We start from the raw sequence: 14,012 nt of genomic DNA, 5'->3' as shown, positions 1-14,012 counted from the left end.
TGCTGCACTGTCAGAGGGTCAGTACTGAGGGAGTGCTGCACTGTCAGAGGGTCAGTACTGAGGGAGCGTTGCATTGTCAGAGGGTCAGTACTGAGGGAGTGCTGCACTGTCAGGGCCGGTACTGAGGGAATGCTGCACTGTCAGAGGGTCAGTACTGAGGGGGGCCTGCACTGTCAGAGGATTAGCCCTGAGGGAGTGCTGCTCTGTCGTAGGGTCAGTACTGAGGGAGTGCTGCACTGTCTTCCTTTTACTGGGGGTCAGAACAGGGTCATGTAGTTTGACCTGACAGAGGCGCCTCTCGTGTATTGATCTGAGATCTATCTTTTCCACAGTACACTCTGTCAGAGGAAACGATTGAAGCCCTCAAGCAACCAACATTTGATATCTGGCAATGGGCTCCTAATGAGGTAAGGGGGAAGACAACACCTGCTTCACAAAGTTGGATCCATCACTGTGAATGTTGATGCGCCTGCATAGCTCAGAACCTCTACTAAAATAGGACCGCAACAAAGCAGGGTTATCAATGCTAATTGGTGTAGAATTGTAAGAGCAGGGCAGAGGCCGGATAACACAGTCTAAAACTCCCCCATTGGATCCCCCACCAGACACTAAAATGGATTCCCAAAGCTGAGATATCTGGGGCTTTGCCTCTATCATTGATGTTTGTGTCGTAACTTCCACAAGGTCCTTGGGGAAACCATAAATGATTTCGCCGTGGGGTTTATAGAATATGAGCTACCCCGGTCGTGGGCAGAGGCCTGCCCAGCTGGGGCTCGTAAGATTGAGCATAAAAGCCGGCTCGAGCAGGGACCGGCATGTTGGCTGCCCCAATGGGGACTGTGAAGTGGAAATAGTTACTGCCATGGGCAGACTTTATGATAAATCTTTGTGATTTTGACCGCTGGATCCTTGGTCAGTGGCGGGTTGAGAGCACCGTTAATCAAGCATAAAGCCTCTGATCTTTATCAAATAGGGACACAGAATTTATTTTTGAAATATATACTTTATTCATAACATTTGTAAGAATGCATTCCCAAGCATTACACTATGAAACTGACAGGAAATGCGAACAAACTCAGCTTGTCTCCAAATCAAGAAGCACTGTGGCTACCAGAGCAGGTCTGGGAATCCTGCAACGAGTAATTCACCTCCTGAACCCCCAAAGCCTATCAACCATTTATAAGTTTAAAGTCACGAGAGTAATGGAAAACTTCCCACTTGCCTGGATGAGTGCAGCTCCCAACAACACTCAAGAAGCTCAACACCATCCAGGACAAAGCAGCCCTGCTTGATTGGCACCCCTTCCACAAACATTCACTCCCTCCACCACTGACACACAGTGGCAGCCGTGTGTACCATCCACAAGATACGCTGCGGGAATTCACCAAGGCTCCTGAGGAAGCACCTTCCAACCCCACGATCTCTCTCATCTGGAAGGACAAAAGCAGCAGATACCTGGGAACACCACCAGCTGGAGGTTCCCCTCCACGTCATTCACTATCCTGACTTTTAAATATATCAGCCGTTCCTTTACTGTCGCTGGGTCAAAATCCTGAAACTCTCTCTCTAACAGCACTGTGGGTGTATGTACATCACACAGGGGCAGCAGGGTAGCATGGTGGTTAGCATAAATGCTTCACAGCTCCAGGGTCCCAGGTTCGATTCCCGGCTGGGTCACTGTCTGTGTGGAGTCTGCACGTCCTCCCCCTGTGTGCGTGGGTTTTCTCCGGGTGCTCCGGTTTCCTCCCACAGTCCAAAGATGTGCGGGTTAGGTGGATTGGCCATGCTAAATTGCCCGTAGTGTCCTAATAAAAGTAAGGTTAAGGGGGGGGTTGTTGGGTTACAGGTATAGGGTGGATACGTGGGTTTGAGTAGGGTGATCATTGCTCGGCACAACATTGAGGGCCGAAGGGCCTGTTCTGTGCTGTACTGTTCTATGTTCTATGTTCTATGATTGCAGCAGTTCAAGAAATGGCTCACCACCACCTTCTCAAGGGGGCGATTAGGGATGGGCAGTAAATGCTGGGACTAGCCAGCAATGCCCACATCCCAAAATGAATTAAATAAAATACAGTGTGTATTCCACCCTTAACTACCTCTCTACAATTACAATTCCCTTGATATTTATGAAATAAACTCCATGTCAGTCATGCAGCCTTGAGTCAGACTGGCTCATTCCAATGTCCAGGACTCCATGCCACGTTACCCACCAAACCTTGGGGAATGCACCGTAGAGGCGCAATGGGGCAAGGTCACTGCCTTTCAGCCAGAATACACTGAGGGTCCGGAATTCGTGTAGGATCCCCTCAAGCTCTGTGACTGGCATGGAGTATAAGTACAAAAGTATTGACATTGCGTCTAGGCCACTCGTGAAGGAATATTCTGTAAGGAGCAAAGTTGAATTCTATTTCACTTTTTCTGTATTTTTTTGTATGTTCGAAATGTTCCGCCCCACCCCCACCTCCACTGGACACCAAATCTGTGGGCACAGATTTCGAACGCAAAGAAGTTAGGCTGAACCTTCATAAAGCACTGACTCAGCCATGCGGAGGGACTTGAAAAGCTACGGCTGTTCTCCCTGGAAGGTTGGCCTACTGTGGTTACCAAGTGTTAAACAATCAGCCCCCCCCCCCCTCTTTAGGCAACAGAAGAAGATCAGGTATAGGAGGAGTCCATTCAGCGGCTCGAGCCTGCACCTGCATTCAATACGCTCGTGGTTGATCTTCTACCTCTGTCCCACTTTCCCGCCCTCTCCCTCAGCGCCCCCAACAATCCATTAATCCCCCCCCCTAGTCTCCAATACACTCCATGCCGGGTTTTCTCCAGCTCGCTGGGCTGGAGAATTCCAGAAAATTTCCACCCTCCGAATGAAGAAATTTCTCCTCAACTCAGCCCAAAATGGTCGACTTCTCACCCTGGGACTGTGATCCTCCCTCTACCCCCAGTTCTGGACTCCCCAGCCCGTGCACGGGGGGGGGGGGGGGGGGGGGGGGGGGCAGGCAGTGAGAGTTAGGTGGGAAACAGCCTTTCAGCATTGAGCCTTTCAAACCCTCTGAGAATTTGAGATGTTTCAACGAGATCCCCCCTCATTCCAGAGAATATCGACTCATGCTCCTCAATCTCTCCTATTGGGACAATCCCTACATCCTTGGAATCAGTCATTAGTGCCTTCTGATGGGACTTTTCACCCATTGAAGGATCATGGATAGGCACTAACATTTCTATCCTTCTATCCTTCCCACAGATGCTCAGTTGCATTGAATACATGTACCACGACCTTGGACTGGTCCAGGAGTTCAACATCAACGGCATCACCCTAAAACGCTGGCTGGTACGTATCAGTAACTCTAATCCTAAACAAATATTAACGCCATCACCCTGAAATGCAGGCAGGTATATACCACTAATTCGAACCCTAACTGTGAGGTCCTAAGCATAACACTAACACTAACCCTAACCCTAACCTAAACTGAGCCCTGACCCTAACCCTCACTGGAAAAATCCTACTCCTAACACTGAACCTGCCCTTAACCCTAAAACACTAACCCTAACCGTAGGGTTGGACTTAGCCCAAGACTAAGCCAAACCCCAACCCCAATCCTTTTTTTTTAATAAATTTAGATTACCCAATTATTTTTTCCAATTAAGGGGAAATTTAGTGTGGCCAATCCACCTACTCTGCACATTTTTGGGTTGTGGGGGCGAATCCCACGCAGACACGGGGAGAATATGCAAACTCCACACGGACAGTGACCCAGAGCCGGGATCGAACCTGGGACCTCAGCGCCGTGAGGCGGTTGTGCTAACCACTAGGCCACCGTGCTGCCCTCCAACCCCAATCCTAACCATAAACCCTAAACCTAACCCAAAACCTATACTAACCCTGCCCCTTACCCTAACCCTAAACCTAACCCTGAGCCCAACACTAACGCTGACCTGAACCTAAACCTAACTCTAACCCGAACTGTAAAACCTAACCCTACACATGACATTAACCCTCACCCTAATCCTAACCCTAACCCTAACACATGACATTAACCCTGACCCTAAACCTGAAACCCTAAAACCCTAGCCCTAACCCTAACCCTGAGCCTAACACTAACCCTGACCCTGAATCTAAACCGAACTCTGAACCTAATTGTAAAACCTAAACCTACCCTAAGCATAACATTAACCCTAACCCTAACCTTAAAATGCTAACCCTAACTGTAAAACCCAAAACCTAACCTGAAGTCTAATGCTGATCCTGACTCTGAAACTAACCCTAAACGTTAAATACTGGCTAGTGCATATCAGTAACCTTAATCCTAAAATGAACCCTCACTCTAACCTTAATCCTATGCTAATCTGAACCCTAAAACTGACTCTAACTTTAACCCGAGGCCAAACCCTCATCCTAACTCTAACCCTGAAATTCTGGCTGGTACATATTCGTAATCCCATCCCTTACCTTAAATCTAACCCTAACCCTCACTCTAACCCGAACCCTGAAACACTGACTGGAACCTTAACCCTTAACTGAAAGTGAACTCTCATTCTAACCCTAACACTAGCACTAACAGTAATTCTGACTGTGAACCTAATCCTGGAACACTTGCTGGCACAGTAAGAAGTCTTACAACACCAGGTTAAAGTTCAACAGGTGTATTTGGAATCACAAGCTTTCGGAGCACAGCTCCTTCATCAGCTATCTACCAGTAATTCTAACATCACTTTCTGGTAAGTAACAGTAACCCTAACCCTAACACTTACCCGAACCCTAAAACCATAACCCAAACCCTATATCCCTAACCCTAACCCGAAACCACCCCGAACCATAAAAGCCTAACCCTAACCATAACCCGAACCCTAAAACCTAACCCTAACCTTAACCTTAACCCTGACTCTAACTCTGAAATGCTGACTAGAACATATCAGTTATCCTGACCCGAACACTGAGCCTAATCCTAGAACCGTAACCAAAATCCTATATCTCTAACTCTAACCCTAATTGTAAAACCCGAAACCTAACCCTAACCTTAACCCAAAATCCTAAACCACCACAAACCATAAAACAGTAACCCTAACCCTAATCTGAACACTAGCCCTGGTGCTAACTATAACCTTAAGACTAATGTGAAAACGCTAATATTAACCCTAAACCTAACCCTAACCCGAACCCTAAACCTAACCTTTTTACACGAAAACCCAAAGCTAACCTGAACCCTAAAACCTTAATCCTAACCCTAAACTGAACACCAACCTTAACCCTAAACCTGAAACCTTCACCCTAACTAGCTCTAACTGTAAAAGCCTAACCCAAACCATAAAATCCAAACCCTAAGAGGAACACGTACCTTGACCCTTGTCCTAACTGTAAAACCATAAATCTAACCTTAACCGTAAAACCCGATACCTCACACTAATCCTGAAATGCTGGCTGGTATAAATCAGTTATCCCAAACCCAACACAAACACTCATTCTAAACATTACCCTAATGGTAACCCGAACCTAAGCCATAACACTAACCCTAATCTACTCCTGACCCGAAAATCCTAACCCTAAACCTAATTCTAAAACCCAACCCCGAAACCAACAACCCCAACTTTAACTCTAACACTACACCCTACCCCTGAAGCCACAACCCTAACCCTAACTTGCTAACTCTAGACCTAACTCTAACCTTAACCCTAACACTCACCCTGACACTGAAATGCATTCCAGTTACCTTTACCCTACCCCGAAGAGCCTACTTTAACCATAAACCCTTAATGCTAAACCTAAGCCGAAAACTCTAACCCTAAGCCAAAAACATTCCAACCATAACCGTAAAACCATAATCCGAACTTTAAAACCCAAACACAAACCTATAGCCCTAATCCCAACTCGAACCCTAACCCTAAAATATTAATCCCAAAAACCCTAACCCTAAACCAAACGCTAACCCTAATACTAAATCTCTAACTCTAACCCAAACCTTGAACATAAAACCCTAACCTTAAAATCCTAACCCTGAAACTCGAATTCGAAGTCTCTAACTCTAACACTAAAACTCTAACATTAAAACATTAATCCTAAACCTTAACTGCAATCCTAACCTTAAATTAAACCCTGACCCTAACTCTGAAAGGCTGGCTAGTATGTAACAGGCATATTATTCCCTGCTTCACCACCTCCCCTTTTCCTGAGTTCTCTCTCTCCTGGTCATCCAACTCTCTCCCCAAGTATGCACTCTCCATTTTCTCTCTCTCCAGTCCTTTATCTCTCTAGTCTTATCGCTCTCCCCCCCAATCATGTTTCCATTTTCCCTCACTTTCTCTCGCTCTATGTTCTTGGCTTACAACAACCTTCATTGAAATAGCACCTTCAACACATCAAAACATGCCAAGTTCTTCAGAGGAGCGATTATCAAAATAAATTGGCATCAAGAAACATGAGGGGATATTAGTGACAGGTGATCAAAACGTCGGTCAAAGAGGTAATGTTTTAAGCTGAATATTAAAGGAGAGGAGACATAGAGAGAGGGAGAGAGAAGCAAAGAGGTTTGGCACCCCCCCCCCCCCCCCAAGTTAACTGAAGGCACAGTCGCCAATGAGAAACCGATGGGAATCGGGCAAAGCTCAGGAGGCCAGAATTGGAGGAGTGCAGAGATCTCGGAGGGATATGAGGGGCTGGAGGAGGATACAGAGATAGTGTGGGCTGTAGGGTCTGGAGAAAGTTACAGAGATAGGGAGGGTTGTAGGGGCTGGAGGAAGTTTCAGAGATAGGGAGAACTGTAGGGGCTAGAGGAAGTTACAGAGATAGGGAGGGTTGTAGGGGCTGGGGGAAGTTTCAGAGATAGGGAGAACTGTAGGGGCTAGAGGAGGTTACAGAGATAGGGAGTGTTGTAGGGGCTGGAGGAGGTTACAGAGATATGGAGAACTGTAGGGGCTAGAGGAGGTTACAGAGATAGGGAGGGTTGTAGGGGCTGGAGGAAGTTTCAGAGATAGGGAGAGTTGTAGGGGCTAGAGGAAGTTACAGAGATAGGGAGGGTTGTAGGGGCTGGAGGAAGTTTCAGAGATAGGGAGAGTTGTAGGGGCTAGAGGAAGTTACAGAGATAGGGAGGGTTGTAGGGGCTGGGGGAAGTTTCAGAGATAGGGAGAACTGTAGGGGCTAGAGGAGGTTACAGAGATAGGGAGTGTTGTAGGGGCTGGAGGAGGTTACAGAGATAGGGAGGGATGTAGGGGCTGGAGAAAGTTTCAGAGATAGGGAGAACTGTAGGGGCTAGAGGAGGTTACAGAGATAGGGAGGGTTGTAGGGGCTGGAGGAAGTTTCAGAGATGGGGAGAACTATAGGGCTAGAGGAGGTGACAGAGATAAAGAGTGTTGTCGGGGCTGGAGGAAGTTTCAGAGATATGGAGAGCCCTCGGGGCCTGAGGAGGCCACAGAGATAGGGAGGGCTGTAGGGGCTGGTGGAGGTTTCGGGGAGTGGGGAGAATGTGGAACTTGCTCCAACAGGGAGTGGGGAGAATGTGGTACTCACTCCTACAGGGTGTGTGGAGAATGTGGGATCGCACCCACAGGTTATGTGGAGAGTGTGGAACTCGCTCCCACAGGGAGTGGGGAGAATGTGGGATCGCACCCACAGGGTGTGTGGAGAATGTGGGATCGCACCCATAGGGAGTGGGGAGAATGTGGGTCTCACTCCCACAGGGTGTGTGGAGAATGTGGGATTGCACCCACAGGGTGTGTGGAGAGTGTGGAACTCGCTCCTACAGGGTGTGGGGAGAATGTGGGATCGCACCCACAGGGGTGGGGAGAATGTGGGATCGCACCCACAGGGAGTGGGGAGAATGTGGGATCGCACCCATAGGGTGTGTGGAGAATGTGGGATCGCACAAACAGGGAGTGGGGAGAATGTGGGTCTCACTCCCACAGGAATTGGGGAGAATGTGGGACTCACTCCCACAGGGAGAGTGGGGAGAATGTGGGACTCGCTCTCACAGGGAGAGTGGGGAGAATGTGGGACTCACTCCCACAGGGAGTGGGGAGAATGTGGGACTCACTCCCACAGGGTGTGTGGAGAGTGTGGGACTCACTCCCACAGGGAGTGGGGAGAATGTGGGATTTGTTCCCACAGGGAGTGGGGAGAATGTGGGACTCACTCCCACAGGAATTGGGGAGAATGTGGGACTCACTGCCATAGGGAGTTGTTGAGGTGAATAGTGTTGATGTATTTAAAGGGGTAGCTGGATAAACACATGAGTTAGAGAGATGGTGATGGGGAGAGATGAAAAGGAGGGTGGTGAAGTTATTCTTCGCTATTCTTAGAAACCCCCCCCCCCCGAAACCAAAAAGGGTCAAAAATGATCTTCTAAATGTTGCACAAGGATTTTCACTCCTTGACTCCTTTGCAGACTTAAGTAGGTGCTATTCGGGTCAAACTAATGTTTCAAGTTATCCCCGGTATAACCTATATCTTCAAAGAAGATTTTATCTACTTACCACTCAGTAGCTTTGACCCTGGGTCCTGCCTTGCTGGGAAAGTATATTCGACTTATCGATATAATAACCACTGTTTCAGGTTCCGGTTAATTTTTTAATTACTTTACTTTATTCCAAAAGATAACATAACTGACTTTACAACAAGTAAAAACGATCTTGCTTCTGGATTTTCCGTTCCGGTTGTTCAGACCTTCGTGGCCCCCTTGACAATCACTCTTCTTATGAAATGAAAATGAAAATTGCTTATTGTCACGAGTAGGCCTCAATGAAGTTACTGTGAAAAGCCCCTAGTCGCCACATTCCGGCACCTGTCCGGGGAGGCTGGTACGGGTGGTACCAGTGGGTGTGGGAGTGGGTGTCTGTGGGTTATCTGTGGGTGTTCTCAGTAACTTTGATCCCCTGTTCAGCTCCTGCATTCAGTCATTCCCATCTACCGAAGCAGCTCTGAGTGCTGGGAATGATGCTGGCTGTGAGCGATTCAGGATAGTTATTACCCTTCTCACAGCCATGTTGGTTACATTTTATTAGATGTTTCAATGATAAGCATCGGTAAAAAATGCTTTGATGCTTGTCAAATCTTAGAGGAGTGTTACATTCGGTTCTTGTCATGTTTAAACTGATTCCTGCTTGGTGTTAATTTATGCCTTCGTCGACTTTTTTTTATAGAACATACAGTGCAGAAGGAGGCCATTCGGCACATTGAGTCGGCACCGACCCACTTAAGCCCTCACTTCCACCCTATCCCCGTAACACCTCCTCACCTTTTGGGACACTAAGGGCAAATTAACATGGCCAATCCACCTAACCTGCACGTCCGTGGACTGTGGGAGGAAGCTGGAGCACCTGGAGGGAGCTCACGCAGACACGTGCAGACCCAGCGGAGAATCGAACCTGGGACCTTGGCGCAGTGAAGCCACAGTGCTATCCACTTGTACTACCGTGCTGACCATTACTTCTAACTGATGTCATGAAATTTCTATTATTCACAAATGCACATTATTTCACATAATTCACTTAAGATTCTGGCAATTCTTATTCAACTGCTTGCTAAAATAATTAACTTCTGGGGGCTGGTTTAGCACACTGGGCTAAATCGCTGGCTTTGAAAGCAGACCAATGCAGGCCAGCAGCACGGTTCGATTCACGTTACAGCCTCCCTGAACAGCCAAAATGTGGCGACTAGGGGCTTTACACAGTAACTTCATTGAAGCCCACTCGTGACAATAAGCGATTTTCATTTTTCATTTTTTTCATTTCATTTCTATGAAAGTGTGAAGTATTGTTTCCTCTATGTAACTAAAAACTTAATTTGCTAGTATTTCTTTAACTTGAAAGGACAGCATCAGATTACAGTGTAAGATGGCTCGAGCTGGTTTTTAAACTGATAAAGGTGATTTGCATTTCAAGCCCTCTTTTCTGAATGCTGTTAACCCTTTGTGGCACCTTTCCCATTTTACCTTAAGAGCGGGGAAGATATTGATGTGGAGAAGGTAAATTAGCATAGAGCGGATGGGCCAAATGACCTGCTTCCCATCCTGCAGACTCGATCTTGTCTTTCTTTCTCCTGCAGTTGTGCATCCAGGAGAATTACAGGGACAACCCGTTTCACAATTTCAGACACTGTTTCTGTGTGACGCAGATGATGCACGGGATGATCCACTTGTGCAACCTGAAGGTGAGTGTCAGGCAGGGTCAGGTACGAGGTGAAGGTCCTGCGCTGTCATTTCAGCTCAGTAAAGCTGAGACTCCCGGGTTGGGGGGGGGGGGGGGGGGGGGTGGGGGGGTGGGGGGGGTGGGGGGGGGGGGGAGCCAGCTGAACCGCACACCTCGACAAGTGCAATGAAGCTGATTGCTGTCACGCTGTATAAAGAGGTGTAGTTGTCGAATGCTTTCCTTATCGGGTCTAACGCAAGAACGCCTAATTTCTACGGGAGCATGCTCCCAAGAAAAGGATGCTGAGTTGTTGCCAAGTTGGCTGATTGGCCAAGACATTGCCATGGAGAATACAGCCAAGGAATTATTGACCCCCATCCTCACATTTTTCTTTAATTCAAAAATGGCACAATGCCTGGGCACATTCCTTTTCCTTGCAGTGGAGAGGGTCCCTGCGTTGGAATATTTGTGGCTTCTAGCGAGTTTGTCTTGTGATGGGACATTGAGCAGTTTAGGCCTATACTCTCTTGATCTAGAAGAATGAGAGGAGATCTAATTTAGGTATATAAGATAAAAAAATGTATGGATAAAGTAGACATAGAATGGATGCTTCCTCGTGAGGGGCAATCTAGAAAGAGGAGTCATAGTTTTAGGATAAGGGGCAGCAGATTTAAAACAGAGATGAGGAGAAATTACTTCTCTCAAAGGGTCATGAATCTGTGGAATTCACTACCCCAGAGTGCGGTGGATGCTGAGACATTGAGTAAATTGAAGGAAGCAATAGACAGATTTTTAATTAGTAATGGGTTGAAGGGTTATGGAAAACGGGCAGGACAATGGAGTTGAGGCCGAGAGGAGATCACCCATGATAATATTGAATGGCGGAGTGGGCTCGAGGGGCTGAATGGCCAACTGTTGCTGCTAGTTCTTATTTTATTATGTTCTGAAGTGCTAGTGAGCCACACTGCGATGATCTAAAATTGGATATTGGTGTATTTCTGAGCACACTCGGTATTGTTCAGAGAGTGCTGTCCGATCGCAGAACCACATCTGACATAGATATTACATCCTAGGATTGCGGGCATGGGCTGGTTGGAGAGGGTGCAGGTACAGCCAATACTGGTCATTGCAGGAAGGTCAAAGGGGACGTGGTGTTCATGATCTCTGCCAGCCTATGTGTCGTACAGCACACATGAATCTTCCCGGGGAGAAGAAGATAGAACAAAGCGGCAACACGTCTCCAGTTTCAGTCGTCCTCTAGTTCAGTACAGCCATTTGCAATAGTTGACATTTGGTTCTCTGTCCGCAGGATCTGCTTAGCATGGTGGACATCGCAGTCCTGATGACGGCAGCGGTGTGTCACGATCTGGACCATCCCGGCTACAACAACACGTGAGTTCAATTCCGATTTCAATGAGTTCAGTTCCAATGTGCGAGCAGAGGCTAATGCCATAACCTGGAATGCTGAGGCAAAGTCAAGGGGGATCCTCTGGTCTTCTGAATGTAGTTGATTCTCACCCCTCTTCAGTACTGAGGGAGTGCTGCACTGTCAGAGAGTCAGTAATGAGTGAGAAATAAATTTTCAGAGGGTCAGTACTGAGGTAATGCCGGACTGTCAGAGGGTCAGTACTGAGGGAGCGCTGTTTTGTCAGTATGAGAGATGAATTCTCAGAGGGTCAGTACTGAGTGAGCGCTGATTTCTGGGAGGGTCAGTACTGAGGGAGTGCTGCACTGTCAGAGGGTCAGTACTGAGGGAGTGCTGCACTGTCAGAGGGTCAGTACTGAGGGAGTGCTGCACTGTCAGAGGGTCAATACTGAGGGAGTGCCACACTGTCAGAGGGTCAGTACTGAGGGAGTGCTGCACTGTCAGAGGGTCAGTACTGAGGGAGTGCTGCACTGTCAGAGAGAGGGTCAGTGCAGAGGGAGCGCTGCACTGTCAGAGGGTCAGTACTGAGGGAGTGCTGCACTGTCAGAGGATCAGTACTGAGGGAGTGCTGCACTGTCAGAGGGTCAGTACTGAGAGAGTGCTGCACTGTCAGAGGGTCAGTACTGAGGGACTTGTGCATATACAGTGATGCATATCACCACATACCCCCCCCCTTTTATCGTGTCACATATTTTCTGTACTTGGTGAAAGAAAATTGTACAAAATAGGTAGATAAGTGATGGCAGGTACAAGTTATGATGACAGTGATGATTATACAATACTAAATAACATGTATGAGTCCAAAGTTCATGAATTTATATGGTTGAGTGGCTTTCTTGTTTTGTTATTGAAGTGTCGATGTTGATGTTGTCATTTCCTTGTGAACGCCGTCAGTTTCCCTGTGCTTAAGGAACCAAGAAGTCATCAGGAGGTGTTCAAGTGGTCAAATCACTTTGTTGTCTGATTTGGACTCTTTTATCTTTTGATGCTTGTGGTAGTGATTCTTGATGTTATCTTTCCTGTCTGACCTGGACTGGTGTCTGTGTTTGCGGTATTGATGCTATATGTCAGCTGCCTTGAACGCTGGTCAGCTTGTTTGTAGTGTAGCAAACGTGAATTTGTAAGATGCGTTATCATGCCATGATATATCTGCACACTTGCCATTGTCCTGAGCTGTGCTGTCACAGTGTCCTGCATTTGCAGAGTTGCACCATGTCATACCAGTCGTTGTTCCAGTGTTGTTGGTTTTGTCGTACTTGTTGTGAACTTTGGTGCCTTTGGTACGCTTCTTATTGTTGTCTGTGTTGTTGTTTTTGTCGGTTTTGTTGTTCTGTTTGTTGTGCTCAATGACCATTCCGAGTGGAGAATTCGAGTCCTTCACAAAGTTACTTGTGTCAGTGTCCTTTGTGGCATCTGCTGTTTCATTGATCATTTCGTCTTTGATTCCTCGGTGCTCCTGGAGTCATGGAGTCTGGAGTCATGTCTGGTTCACTTGAATCATCTTTGGCTCGTTGATGCTCCCCGTCTGGAGTCATTTCAGGTTCACTTGAATCATCTTTGGTTTCTTGATGCTCCTCGTCTGGAGTCAAAATGTTCAAGATTTAATTTTCTTGTGGAGAGGCTCGAGTGGATGAGATTTCAATTGACGTGGTCGCACTGGACTCATGAGTAGTTTCACTTGGATTGTCAAGTGTCTCTGTGCATACAAGCTGAGATCTGTCAGTCTCGCTGTGATGTTGCATATCTTGTATGGGAATTGTGAAGCTTTCGTCACTTGTCTCACATACAGTGGGTAGACCTGCAGTGTCGTCTTGTTGGTTAGATGAGCTGGGTAGACTGTCAGAGTCTTCTTCTGGTGGCTCAAGTAATCTGGGTAGACTGTCATAGTCTTTCTGATGTTCACGTGAGCGTGACAGACTTGCATCGTCTGCTGTTGGTTGGTCAGATAAGGTGGATAGACCTTCATGGTCTTGTTCAAGCATGGACTGCGCCGAGGGAGTTGTGTGTTGCTTCCATTGTGGAGTCTGTCAATTAGTTTGCTGTGGAGGCTTGTATCGCTCTCTCTGTGGAGTCTGGCATCGTTTCCTTGTGGAGTCGTGCAGTGGTCTCGCTGTGGAGTCGATCTGTGCGCTCTCAACGGAGTCGTGCAATGGTCTCGCTGTGGAGTCTTTCATCGCTCTCTGTGTGGAGTCGGGGACTCTTCATGGTGCATGTACCACTCTTTGTGTGGAGTTGGGAACTCTTTGTGTTGTGTGGACCACTCTTCGTGGTGCGTGGACCACTCGTGTGGCGTCAGGACTGTGTCTGTGGGCTTGTACCTCTCTCTGTCTCGTGGCGTCAAGCCGCAGCAGAATCCTGTATTCATGGGTCGGGATGTCATCGATGCTGGGTTGAGGATCCTCAAATCCGAAGAACTCATCCATGTTTGTGTAGGTTGCTTCAATGTACAAATCATCTCATTGTGGTTCGG

At 47.4% G+C, this 14,012-nt stretch overlaps 1 protein-coding gene across 1 annotated transcript in view; it reads left to right on the top strand.

Annotated features, from left to right (window-relative positions):
• The window catches only part of LOC119974256 (high affinity cGMP-specific 3',5'-cyclic phosphodiesterase 9A-like), a 78,191-nt gene that overhangs the window by 42,578 nt on the left and 21,601 nt on the right, over positions 1–14,012 (top strand). Inside the window, exons 7-10 of the mRNA XM_038813026.1 lie at positions 316–407; positions 3,245–3,331; positions 10,034–10,138; positions 11,426–11,508. Of these exons, the coding sequence (XP_038668954.1) occupies positions 316–407; positions 3,245–3,331; positions 10,034–10,138; positions 11,426–11,508 (367 nt within the window). The remainder of the gene's footprint in view (positions 1–315; positions 408–3,244; positions 3,332–10,033; positions 10,139–11,425; positions 11,509–14,012) is intronic.

This window comes from Scyliorhinus canicula, chromosome 12, assembly GCF_902713615.1.
Source record: "Scyliorhinus canicula chromosome 12, sScyCan1.1, whole genome shotgun sequence".
Classification (NCBI taxonomy): domain Eukaryota; kingdom Metazoa; phylum Chordata; class Chondrichthyes; order Carcharhiniformes; family Scyliorhinidae; genus Scyliorhinus; species Scyliorhinus canicula.
Note: the sequence above shows the minus strand (reverse complement) of the source record. Positions and strands in the feature narration are given on the sequence as shown.